This window comes from Neopsephotus bourkii, unplaced genomic scaffold (assembly GCF_033783945.1).
Source record: "Neopsephotus bourkii isolate Nb327-2 ecotype Australia unplaced genomic scaffold, CSIRO-AGI_Nbou_v1 NB_1053, whole genome shotgun sequence".
NCBI lineage: Eukaryota > Metazoa > Chordata > Aves > Psittaciformes > Psittacidae > Neopsephotus > Neopsephotus bourkii.
Window position 1 is genome coordinate 2817498 of NW_026901542.1, and position 13467 is coordinate 2830964.

Below are 13467 nucleotides of genomic sequence, written 5' to 3' on the forward strand. Positions count from 1 at the left end.
GGGGGGGGGGTGGTTGGGTGGGTTTTTTTGTTTTGGTTTAGTTTGGTTTGGGTTTGTTTTGGGTTTTGTTTTCTTTTTCCTGGGTTTGAAGCTATTATTCTGACCACAAAGAAAAGTGGGAAATTATACACAGTCGTACAAATAGGATCAAAAAATTGTTCCATTTGAACTTTAGCCTGTGAACTAAATAGGATGTGGATTAGCTCAGGCTGCAAATCTGAGCAGAGTTAGGAAATGTCACCTATGTTAATGAGCAAGCAGACATTTATCAGGGAACCACTGTGAAAGTAATCTCCTTGCTAAGCTATTGAAGATATGCCAACGGGTCGCATCTGTAATTGGGGGCACCAAGGCGCACAATTAGACAGACCGGACCCCTCTTTTCACAGCTGTGGTGTTTCAGTCACATGTCTGCAAGTCTTCCTTGTTCTTTGTGTCTAATTTTTTGCATCGCTGCCCCTAATTGTGCACCCTTTGAAAAGCTGCCTTGTATCGAATGGATCCTTTCTTTGAGACACTTCAAGGGACACAGCCAGGGCCTCCCTGACTTTTCCAACCCAAGCTCCTTCTCGGAAACCAGGGTACCTTTAAAGCAGATAAGACATTTTTGCATTTTGCCTCAGTCAAACAAAATAGACAAACTTTCTTTCTAGTCAACATAATTTTCAGGTTTGTATATATTTACAGCCTCTTTGAACTTCATCCCTGCAGAGAAAGTGATGTAAGAGCACGTCTGCACTGTGCCAGATATGATGTTTAAGTACTCCAGCCCTACCAAAAACTATGGATTAATAGCACTTTCATTTAGCATTTGCATAAATGTTTCAGGGGCCCGGTCCTAAGATGAGGGAAAATCTCTGCTGACCTTCCTGGGCCTTGGATCCACTCTCTAATACCTGTTTGCCTTCTTTCTGTCTGGAGGTCATCTACCCTCAAGACAGCAAGCTGATCACCTCCTGAAGTCCTTCAGCCACAGCACAGTAGCTGCTGTGTGCCTGATCCTACCCCACTGTAAGGAGAGCTATGGAGAAGTCAGCTGAACCACAGAAGAGAGGAGGTGACAGCAGCATCCCTAGGCTGCTCCTCCATCATCATCTGACCACATGTTCAGGTGCCTTTTAACTAGTTGTGCAACGTGTCCAAACCTCAACACCAAAAGTTTTTTTAGTCCAGGACACTTTTTAATCTTGAAGGAGTTTTTAAACAGCTGACCAATATCTGTACTATTCAGTCAGCGCCATCTCAGGATTTCCTGCTGTGTAGCATGTAAATACACTGTGAATTCACATCTCAGCTTTCCTCTGATGTTGCTCTCACTGAACCTCTGGAAAACTTATGACCTAATTCACTTGCAACCATTCTGTATTTTTATTTTTCTACATGGAAAGCATTTTGATTACGCTGAAAACTCTGCTTCTCTGCATTGTTACAAATGCCCACGTGTCTCAGGCTTTGATTCACTGTGCAGTCAATGGCTGCAGCTGACCTTCTACTGATTGATTGTTCAGAAACTTATAAACTAGAGTAATGCAAAACTGCTGGAACACAGCTGAAGAGCACAATAAAACAGAGGAAACAGTTCAAACAGAAATCAAACACAAGTTTGGCTTCACTATTACATGTACTGGGCCAAACTCATCTCTCTGTAGGACTTGCTTTTGCTGACCAGGTGTACACAAGGATGTCTTTCATAAATGAACCTTAAATTCTAACAGCTCAAGAAAGTCAAATCCAGAGCTGAGAAGCTTTATGTGCAAAAGGCTATTACCCACAAGAAGCAATTCAAATACATGAAGCATGCAAAAATCACTTGACAGCTACACAAACTATGACAACTTGCTATATAAGAAATAAAAATACCACTTAAATGGGCTGTATAAATGCCCGAATATCTATGGCTTTGCTGGGAATTGATGAAGCATTTTAGGTTTTGGAGTAAGGTGATTCAAGAATTTAGACCTGTGAGTATGGGGGCGCAAACTGGCTTCCTGGGCTGCAGATTTTGGAAGCTGTTTCTGATCAAACAAAAAAAAACCCAAACAAAACCCTGGGTCCTTGGGTTGCTTTAATCCTCATTCAGAAGAAAACCAAAGATAATCAGGATTTCAGCAACCACTTTCTCAGCCTGGTTCAACTCCCAAAGCAATAAAAAGTATAGATGAGTCTGAACCATGAAAAACGGGACTAAAGAAGGAGTTTGACTCCAAATTCAGTGATGTCAATTGTACAGCTTCTTAGGAACATATAAAATGCACTGTGGGAATCTATTTAATTTTTGTGAAGGGATGATTAACAGTGGCTGAAACCTCTAAAACAGCACAAGTGATCTCTAGCCCAAGGAATATAAGAAAGTCTGAAGGCATGGCAGAATAAAATGATCTGTTACGGGAACCATCGGTGCTGTGCTGAAATAGGCCAGCACTGAATGTGATCTGCCAGGTACTGATACTGGAGCCCTTAGAGGAGTCATAGGCAGAAGCAGCACATCATTTCCTGAATAAAAATACCAAGCAGAGGATAATGCAATTGCAATCCCCAGTACGTTGCCTCAATCTGTTTCCAGACAGAGGAAGCTAACCCAATAGATTTACGGTGAAGGAGTTAATTTGTTGTAGCAGGGCTGTTAAAAGCAAGTGCTTGCGCTGCTGAGGCTGGAGGGCAGGAGCTGCCCTAGCAGCCAGGGACTGGTCTAGGTGCCATGTGTGTTTCTGCTGAGTTGTGCTGGTTTTGGTGGGATCACAGGCTCTGTGGGTTGCATCTCTCCTTCCTTTGAAGGCAGCAGCAGCTGAGCAGCCTCTCAAGTTTACTAAGTGAGGCAAGAATTATTTCTTCCTCCCCTGCTGTGTTCTTCACAGGAGCATCAGGACCCATCAAATATAATTATTACCCAATGGAAACTTAAAATGGAAAACAGACTAATTAAAAGAAGATCACTTAAGCAGTACCAACATTGCCCCCTTGTTTTGCCACAGGCAATGTCTGCAAGGCCAAATTTTCACACTATCTGCATTAGCTGGGCTTGCTCATCCATTTATCACTAGCCTGAGCTGTCTGGGCAGGATAAGAGGGGCTGCCCGGTGCTGGCCAGGCAGGCACCAGCTGCAAGGCAGCATCTACAGGCATCTCCCAAAAAAGGGCCTGTAGAGGAAGAGCTGGCTATGAAAGAGGGCTTGTTATCAATTGACTGGGGTAGCTTCTGCAGAGCCATATGGCCATGAAACACAAAGGCAGGGAAAGGGCTGCATGTTGAGGGAGCTGTGAGCACTCATATGCTGCCCATGGCCAGTGCAAATGAGGAGAATGCTAGATTTTTTCCTTGGAAAGCAAAAAAAGGGCTTGGTTTTTTGCCTCTTCCCAGGGAGAAATACTTTTAATACAATACGAACTTTTTGTTCCTGACTTGAAGGCAGGTCTTACCTTTCCTGGGCTGTGGCTGCATATGTTGGGCTGATAGTGGAGCTCCTGGGACAGTCCTAATCCTACTCCTGCATCCCTCTGCATGGACAAGACACTTGACATGCAAAATCCATCTATGGCAGCCAAAAGCAGGGGTTTAGGTTTCCAGAGGAACCAGTTTAAGGTGGGTCATTCTGGTCATAGCTTATGAAAGATCCAACTACACATAGCTAATACCAGGGCAGGACTGCACAAAGACACTTTTAGCTAGGGTTCTACCACCCACCAGGCTAGAGCCTGCAGCTTGTGATGCAGTGCCTGCCTTCGAAGTGGGCCAGTCCCAACCTTGGGAAAAAACAGTTTGCATTGTGGTCATCCCAAGCATTTTTTACATTTTTACCCAAGGCATAAAGAAAACAAATTGTGGCCCACTCAGACAAATGAAATATTCAAAAGCAGCATCAGCTGAGGAGCTGCTTGTTCAGAGCTAAGGCCACCAGGGTTTATCCCTCTTCTTGTTCAGATCAGCAGTCACTGAAAGAGGGACAGGATTGAGTTGGCATCATTGGGATCGCTGGTTGGTCTGCTTTGTTCCCTACTCCCCTCGATAAAATTGTCCTACCTCCCTACCAAAAGTCAGTACTTTGTTTGTGTTATTCTATTTAGAAGGATGCTCTACCTGTGGTGATGCAGTTCTGGTTACTTTGGCTTTCAAATATGACTCAGTCTTAAAATAAGCCCTTAAACAACTTTATTTTACGGTTCCAAGCAATACTGCTGTTACAAAAATGACATCCTAAGTGTTACATTTGGAGTCTAAAATGGTAAAATGAGATTAATGATAAAAGATTTTAAGACGGAGGACAGTTATTGAGTTTGGCTCTCATGGATGAAATATTATATGATCAATAGATTATTATGGTTTGTAGTAGTTAAAGTTTCATCTTACAGAAATTATCTATGAACAGATAAGTAGGATATAGGGTCACAAATCTCCTGTTACAGTAAACAATGCCTATTTGGCATTTTACAGACTGTGTAAACTCTGGCAATAAGAAAATACTGATTAGTGCAGACCTAGATGAGTAATTGATTTTAACAATTGATTTTTTACTTTTATTTTTATCATTTTGCATTAGCACCATACTGACAAAACCACAAAAACCTGAAATACACTGACATGCACGTGGCTGTTCACATGGCTGATAAGCAGCCACAGACCTCTGAGTAAAGGGGGTTTTAGCACCATCTTTTTCATTTCAGATTCTCCCCAAAACACTGCTTCTTACTCAAAAATCCAATGGTAACGCTTTGTCTTTTTTCCCAGGGCAAACACTTGGCCACATAAAGAAAAAAGAAGTTTTAAATTTTTAATTAGAAATTAAAATAGAAGCAAAAGAGATGGCCTGGACTGTGAATTGGCAAACACAGCTGTGACTTGGACAGAAGACATGACTGCAGTGGGCTTTACTGATGCACTTCTCCACGGGTCACCTGCTCAGGAGATGCCAGAGCTGCTCTAGTTTTCTCATTCATATTACTCTGAAACATTTTCTTTACATAATTGGCAAAAGCTATCTGGTGATCTTTAATTATTAACTGGTTTGGGGCAACTGCACTTGTCTGTAAGTAAGTTTCGCTGTTAAAAAGTACTTAGCTGAGCCCTACTTTAAAGCTACTGCAATTTTTATCTGAGAAATCAAGGGAGCCCCTGACTGCTGAGAGGCTACGTGAGCTGAGCTCCATCACTGTGCTGCAGTGAGATTCTCTTTCCGTTCGGAAAAGGCTCACTGTCCTGGTTTCAGCTGGAACAGAGTTAATTTTCTTCCTAGCAGCTGGTGTAGTGCTGTGTTTAGGCGTCAGCCTGAGAACAATGTGGATAACACACCAATGTTTTAGTTGTTGCTAAGTAGTACTTACCTTAAATCAAAGACTTTTCAGTGTCCCATGCTCTGCCGGTGAGGCAGACCCATTCAAAGTGAGATTCACCATGTCCTTTGAGGAGATGTCACCCCATACACATCCTGCATTTGAAGACATCAGGAAGATCCAGGCTCTGTGGCTCATGAGGTTGTGCTTCTCTGAGGTGCCCCAGGGTGAATCTGCCGTAGCACAACAGCAGTTAATGGCAAGACCCTATGCTGAAACGGAATGAGGACAGTTTTACAGCACTCCCTGCAGGAACTTCTGCCTTTAGGCATTCTGCAAAAAAGGAATGGCTAGTATTACAGTTAATGACCATGTGTCACCAGTTGCGCTGTTAAAGGTGGAGCTCCTACAGAAGCAAAGATGTCCTTAGACGTAAGGATGACTGAGGCCAGCACCCTGCTCTTGCCTATGGCATATTTGTAAGGAACTGAATTTGCAGCTGCAGTTAGCTCCCTTTTCAACATTTTACAATACTGCTGCTTTTTGTCAGCTTGTTTCACCGTAGCATTGAATTCAGCATTGTAACTGAAGACATCTCTGCCTTTCTATCTGTAGCTCTATTAACTTAGGGCAATTATTCTGCAGAGAGGTGACAATTCCTTTATGGAAGTTATTGAATTCTGGTACTGCAAACAGTGCATCAATAATGAAAGGCCAGTAAAAGAGCACAACGTACCTGCATTGTTCAGAAATATAATTTTGTCTTTATGGACTCTATCATCTGACAGATAATTTAGGCCTAGAAATTAGACATCAATTTTTAATAATATTTAAATTTACTTTCCAAGGAAAATTAAAAACATGAGCTACTAATTACAGGCTTGAACGAACAGGAGGAAGATGGGGAAGAGAGGGTGAAAGGGAATGAAAACAAGGGTCACTGAGATGTCTCACTGGAGTTTGCTGACCTTTAGAACTCCCTACTGATTAGAAACCTTGAACATTGATAAATTAGATAATATTCACTCAACCCATTCTCATGTTTTATTTAGCAGAGGCTTTCAGCTTTGTTCAGCAATATGACTTCTGCTCTTTACATACATGTAACACTGACTGTCTCTCCAAGGACTTGATTCAAGTTTTAACTATTACATTGTGTCTCAATTCCTGGCTTTTTAGCCTGCTTCTTATTGTATTGCACAGTGCTTCACAAACCTACAATAGCAGAAAGATCCTACAAGGTCAGTGTAGGCAACAAAAGGAAAGAGTGGTTTTCCATCTATACACCATTTTATATTTGATTAAAAGCTGGGATTGAATACCAGTATTACTCTGCCTTTGAGAAAGGATTGAGAAATTTTTTTATCTCTCCATGGACCCAAAACAAGGATGCTTACCACTGTCCTGTGGCTGTCTGCCTTCTAAGTGCTCCATAGCTCTCCCTTAGAGCTTTCAGGAGCCTCTGTCAGAGCCTAAGGATTCTGCCCTTGAGAAGTGTTTGCTCTTTTCAAAAAGAGAAGTCTGCTCTTCATGCATGTTCTGTGTCCTATGCATGACCTATTCTTGAAGGAAATTGATGTGCAGTTCTGATATGGTAACACTTTCTGTTAAACTTTCTCTCAGAAACAGGCATACAGCTGCCATTGAAATCCACTGAAGATGTGCTTCTGTCTGAGAGGAAACCATGACCTCATGACAACTACTATGCAGGCAAGAAAACACTGTACAGAAAGCAGCTTGTTTTTTGAGGAGCTAACACTCTTCTTTAAAAACTTTGATTGCAGCTTGCCAGGAACTGGATGATACAGTAAAACCCTTGAGTACCTGTTATTTATGAAGAGGTGAGGAAAAAGGTGTATTTAGTCTGAAAACCTTCATAACTTTAATGGTCCAACGTAGACTATCCATTTGGGGCTTTTTTTGCACATTTTTAGTTTCTTGGTTTTGTTTATTTGTATTATTTACATTCAGTGGCCTAGCATCTCTTGTATTCCCTGCTCCAAAAACATACAGTACTCAGCAGACATGAAGGCACAAGGGAATATCTACCAGATACATGCAGTTGCATGGCATTCCTTTGATCTTCTGCTGTACTGGAAACACTGTCAAGTAGCATCTGTTTGCAGGAAAAGAATTCTGTTTGGTATAAAACATATACATTCGCTTCTTTGTAACTTAATAATACACAGGGGTAATATTAATGGAAGTTTTGCCTGTCCAGGTTGCATGAAAATCTACCGAACTGGTAAGAGAGATGCTGAAGAGCAGCAAGGTACTTTGAAAAGAACACGACTACTAAAGCAGCATTCAAAGGATGCTGTTACCTTGGGCAGTTTCATCCTCTCCAGTTTTGCCTCTACTGTTTGTAATGAATTCCTTACAAATTCAGCCTTTTCAGCCTGTAATTTGTAAGCACTGCTTTATTCTTTATTTTTCTTCCAGAATAACACAGCTTTGGTCATGTAGCCTCTTTTCTTTATTGTCCCAAGAGTGCAGAAGCAAAAATAGGGTTTGCATATTGACGTGATCGCTATGCATTAAGATACTTTACACAAACAACTAAAATGGCTGTGGAGCTTACAGCACTCATGGCAGCTGGAGAGTGGAGGAATCTGGAGAAGATCGCCTGTAAATCTGAAGAGGTGTAAGTCACACAAAACCAGTCTGCACCCACTCTGGGTGACAGCATCCCACTGGCACACAGGGTCTGAGCTTTAGGCACATGAATTTGTTGATCAATCCACTGTGATGACTCAGACGAATGAATTTACTTAATGTGTTCTCAGAATAACAAAGGTAAGACATGACAGGCTTAAAGTTGTGCTGGGCAGAAACCTAGGCATGCTGGTAAAGAAGAAACAGTAACACACATGAAAATCACATCCTTGGAAAGGAAAAGGAGCCCAAGCAGAAACTTAACATAAGAGAAATATTTATTTAAATTTGCACAATAACGAGCTTATACTGAACAAATTCAATCAAGAAATAATAGTAAGTGCAGTAAAACAAGGAAATATTGATGACTTTTTCCATCAGAAAACATTAAGAAGCCATGCCTGTGCATCACGGGTTTTCTTTTTGATTTTTTTTTAATTTTTTTTTGTTTTTACAATAACTTTTTTTTTCAGCGCACATACTGTACATCCATATCTTAGCTGCTAGGTTCTTTGTTCCTGAAGGCTTCGTCCTTTTACTCAATTATCTGCTAAATTCTGCATTAAGCAATCAAACACATTTGTGCAGTTCCAAATAAGATTAGGTAAAAATCTCTGTATCTGGTCAAGTGTTAAGAGTCTTAAAGCTTTGGAAGACCCTCTAAGAGCTCCTAGTTGCTTTTGGATCTTGACATCGTTATGTACAGCGTTACAATGTGTCACTTCACACTAACCTAAATATTCTGCACAATGATGCCAGACAGACAAATAGCCAGAAGATTTGGGCCTAACCTCATACAAAGGTATACACATCTGAGCTTGTCTTGAGTCCCATAAATTTCACTCTGATTCAGGTAACTGAGTTCATCACATATCTGCACTTTAGATGGACAAACCCAATCTAATTTTAGCTTTAATTTTGACTAATTTTTGGTCTAAAGGTCTTTATTGTGAAGGAAAATTCTTCAACCAGAAACTGCTTGTGAGAGATGGTTGCTGGTGTCACAGCTCCTGAAGGCACTGTGGGTCCACTGAGCAACAGACATGGCCATTCTAAAGGGATGAAAAACAGAAAGAAGGATTGAAACAAGCAGCATTTAGGACAGAACAAGTAAACTTAACAAGCTCAGCCATTTGAAAACACCCACTGGATTTGAATGTACAGACTTGTAAAATACAAAACATACAGGTTCTGATCAGATTCATGACATTGTTGTCATGTCCTTCCCTTACCCAAGGGAATGGGCTACTATGATTCCATTAATTGCTTGATTTGCTGTGGTCTGTATCCCAGAGCTACAACAATCAAACTGAAAGAAGCTGGCATCACTGGAGGAAATGTCCCCAACATAAAGGTATCAGGCATCTGCTCAAGTACACAAAGCTGTTGAACAAGACAGGTCACTTGGGAGTTTTATTTAGGTCAGGCAGAAGGGACTCTGGATTTTATTTAGCCCTGAATGCTTCAAGTTAATACATCCTGGCTGTAAAACCAGCAAACAGTAATCCATTTTTTTTTCCCTGATACTCCAGATATTCTTCTGAGAATATTAGCAATTAAGGGAACAGATTGCCTGTGGACATCATTCAAGTACCGGAGAAACTGTTTTCTGCATCTCCACTACTTAAATCTGATTCTTACAATGCAAATAACAGCTGTTACAGGACATTAGACAACCCTACTGTCCATCTTCTTTACTTGTGATTTGAAATGGCTTTGTGGCTAAGTCAGCTTTAACTGATGCCCAGGTTTCTGAATTCTTAAAGGATTTGTGTAAACCTATTTTGCTGTAGCATGCTTAGAGAGGCTTAGATCAGAACTTTGACCTTCCATGTGATGCTCTGCAAGAAAAGACTGGGGTGACACAGGATGAAGAAGGAGAATGATCCAAAATGGGCACACAATTAACCTGATCCAGAGGGAACAGGCTATTTGTATACAGAACTACAATATTAAAATACTGCCAATATGAGCAGATAGGGTATTTAAAAAAGACAACTGCTCTATAAAGAGAACTGAATAAGATTTAGCTTGCTGAGGGACAGGGATACATCCGCTGTTAAGCGGGTTCACACCTGAGCCAAAAACTGTGTGGTTTGGAAGAGTATCTGTTTTAAACTTGCATATGTTCACCATGCAGTGATGGATTTTATTAGTCTATGTACGTGTTTACACTGAATACAAATTAGTTGATGCTTAAGGTTAAGTCTTTGCTTAAGAGGAAAGGGCAGATGGGAGCAGTACACAGGCGGTCATCAACAGAACTGATACACGGCTTCTGCATTGCCATTGATTAGCAGTACAACAATGAGAACACACTTCCCATCACTGATTCTCAAAAGCACTTCAGAGAAGAATCACACCTATTTGTTTTACAGATGGGAAAACAGATGCACATAAGCCTCAGCAACTTGCCCAAGGAAAAAGTAACTTCTAGCACTGGAGTTGGTATATGTCACCAGTTATTTACCCCAAAAGCACGGGCTTCTGCACATAAGCTTGTTTCAGCATCCTCTGGACAGCAGCTAGCTTTCTAACCATTAGCCACTCTGCCAAATCATAGAATCAGATAATGGGTTGGAAAGGGCCTTAAAATGGGTTGGAAAGGACCTTAAAATCATCTAATTCCGACTCCCTGCCATGGACAGAGACACCTCACCCAGACCATGCCACCCAAGGCTCTGTTCAGCCTGGCCTTGAACACTGCCAGGGATTGAGCATTTACTACTTTGGGCAACCTGTTCCAGTGCCTCACCACCCTTGCAGTAAAGAACTTCCTTACATCTAATCTGAACTTTCCCTGTTTAAGTTTGAACCCATTACCCCTTGTCCTATGGCTACAGTTCCTGATGAAGAGTCCCACAGCATTTTCTTCTAATCACCATGCTGTTATGACACCAAACCAAATGCTTATGCTTATTTGGTGCATAACCCTTCCCTCTTGAAAGGGACTATGCCTCAACAGCAACAACTGCTGTTGCACACAGTACTGAATCAGGCAAAATGGAAAAAGAAGGTGGCACTTGACAGCTCTGTTACATCGCCAGTTACTCCCCATCTCTCCCAGAAGGAGGTGTTGCAGTTAGATTATTTTTTATGAGAAACTTTTCAAAGTAATCAATTGTACGACATACTAGAGTTTGGGAAGTATCTTGCTTGGGAAGGACATAGACTAAGGACCAAAATCAACTGTGAATGCCAGTAATAATTGAAGATCTATGGATGAATCCTGCTGTCTCTCCCTGGCTACTGTGGAAACACTCTTTGTCATTCTTCAGTATTGAATAGTGGAGAAAACAGTTCACCTTACAGGCTTATTTTAACCTCCTTTTGCACCTTTAGAAAGAGATGCCAGAATTCATAGCCCATAGCCATTAACTTTTCTCCTCAGACAAGGAATTGCTTTGACTACAAAAACTATAAAGTGTTTTAAACATTGTTTGTTATATTATTAATGTTATTAATAATATTAATTTTAAATATTATTAATAATTTAAAATTAATATGTAACTAATTTTAAAGCAATAAAGGTATGGAACCATCTAACTAGCCCCTTAATTCTCAAAACAATTACTATTCTCAAAATACAATTTTATCACTTCTGGTGATGCTATAGTATCACAAAGAACAATTTATTGTGTGAAGCCTGGTCTTATATACCTATGCATTACTGCATATGTTTCCAAGATAGCACGGAGCTATATAGTAAGAACTGCGATCAAACTTGACTTGAGCTATCCTGATGAAAAAGTAAAGCTCACTGCTGTGTCTACAGCACATTGCACCATGATCTGTTGTCCTGCTTCTGACCTGCTAGCACATTAAACCATCCTTCTAGCACACACAAGAGTAAAGTTGACTAAGCTGAACACTCTTATCTCTGCTGCTTTAAAACAAGTGTAGACACCAACTGGTCACTGATCAGACTTACTGGGAAGCAAGCATTTCGGCTTAATGTTTATGCTCTTTACCTTGCACTGGCAGAGGGTGCACTCTGTGCCATGCTTAATCCAAGAAGATCCAGTGAAGCGAACAACATTGGTTTCATCCAGGCAGGTTTTAGTGATGTCATTGCGAATAGTGTCTGCTTGGCAGGGGTCAGTGACGCAGTGCGGGCAGCACTCGTTCTCAGGGAGGACACTGAATTCACATTCCACCTCTGGGCATGGCAAAGGCCAGCAGTCAACTTCGCCTTGCTGTTTACAAGTTTTATAAGAACAAGGGAAGATTATTAGCTCTTGTTTTGTTTCATCATCCAGTCATCTGAATCAGCATTATTTTTCTTAGCTGGCTAATTTTGCCCATCTGGTCTTATTCAGAAGTCAGTGCAGAGAACACTGATATTTGAGAGACACAGCAAGCTGGGTGCATTTTCTGCATTCTGTTCAGAAGTGTATTGGATTTCACTTCCTTCAATACACTCTACATCAAACTGCAGCTGGCAAGTCTCCACAAATATCATGCAATGCAGAATATGGACCTGTCCTTGTGAAGTCCTACTTTTGCAAGTGACAGAAGCCTTAACAGGACTGCACTGCAAAAGTGCTTCCAAATGGCAGGTTTCACCTTGTTGTTACTTCTATTCCGACTGCTCACCACAAAAAGCCTTCAAATTGAGCTCCAGATGGGCTAAAATTTATCTTTCACAGTTATAAATGCATTGGCTGGAATAAGTATGTCAAGCTGCCAGCAACTCAGTGTAACAAGAAACACCAGTGTGTTTCCACCGAAAAGACCTCCACCAACTTACTATCAATTTAGGATGTTACAATCAGAATACCTGAACTTCCAAACTTAATCACACTTCCTGCATGATGGGTTTAGTACAGCCAGGGTATGAAAAGGTCAGAGCAGAGACTTGTGCTGGGCCAGAATATTCTTGGGGGAAGTTACTGTACTCCTGTACATAAATCCATAGATGTCTAATTGTTCACATCAGTTACCAGAAGTTGGGGTCAGCTTCTCTTCAACTCTGGTCAAAGGCCAAAATTTCAGGTTTATTGGTCAAAAGAAAGACTTCACAGAAGCCATTAATGCATATTTCTTCTGGAACAGGTCCATCTCTGACCTTCAATTTATTTAGCTCATTTGAGCACAGATTGAGTAGTCTGTACTGAAGTGGAGCAGAGAGAATTTGTGCCTTGGAAAGGAGTTTACTGACAAAAACTGTACCTAAGGTTTTGAGAATGAGTTCAGTATCTCCAGAGCAAAAGCTGAAAAAAAATTCCCAGGGATTTGAGATAGCTCCAGATTTACTCTTCTTGTTGTAGAAAGTATTGTCAAGTTACTTCTACAAAATTCTCATCTGGGTGAATTTTCCTCTTTTTGAACCACAGGACAGTTAGAATGAAAGCGATCTTTAAAACCATTGATCTTGATATTTCAATTTATGTTTGCAGTGATGGACAGTACAAGGAGTAGACAATACGCTGTCACTAAAAAAAAATCCTTGACAACTGAAAGAAAGCAGGCTTTAGTTACAGAAGTAACATCTTGAAAAAAACCCCAATCTATCGAGATCCCAAACTGTAAGGTTTTTTTGCTTGT

At 40.9% G+C, this 13467-nt stretch overlaps 1 protein-coding gene across 1 annotated transcript in view; it reads right to left on the reverse strand.

The window, feature by feature from the left end:
* Positions 1 to 8180: 8180 nt before the first annotated feature.
* The window catches only part of NELL2 (neural EGFL like 2), a 156350-nt gene continuing 151063 nt past the window's right edge, over positions 8181 to 13467 (reverse strand). The window contains exons 19-20 of the mRNA XM_061361200.1: positions 11892 to 12116; positions 8181 to 8972 (exon numbers count right to left, since the gene is read on the reverse strand). Coding sequence (XP_061217184.1) covers positions 8922 to 8972; positions 11892 to 12116 — 276 coding nt within the window. The 3' untranslated portion in view covers positions 8181 to 8921. The remainder of the gene's footprint in view (positions 8973 to 11891; positions 12117 to 13467) is intronic.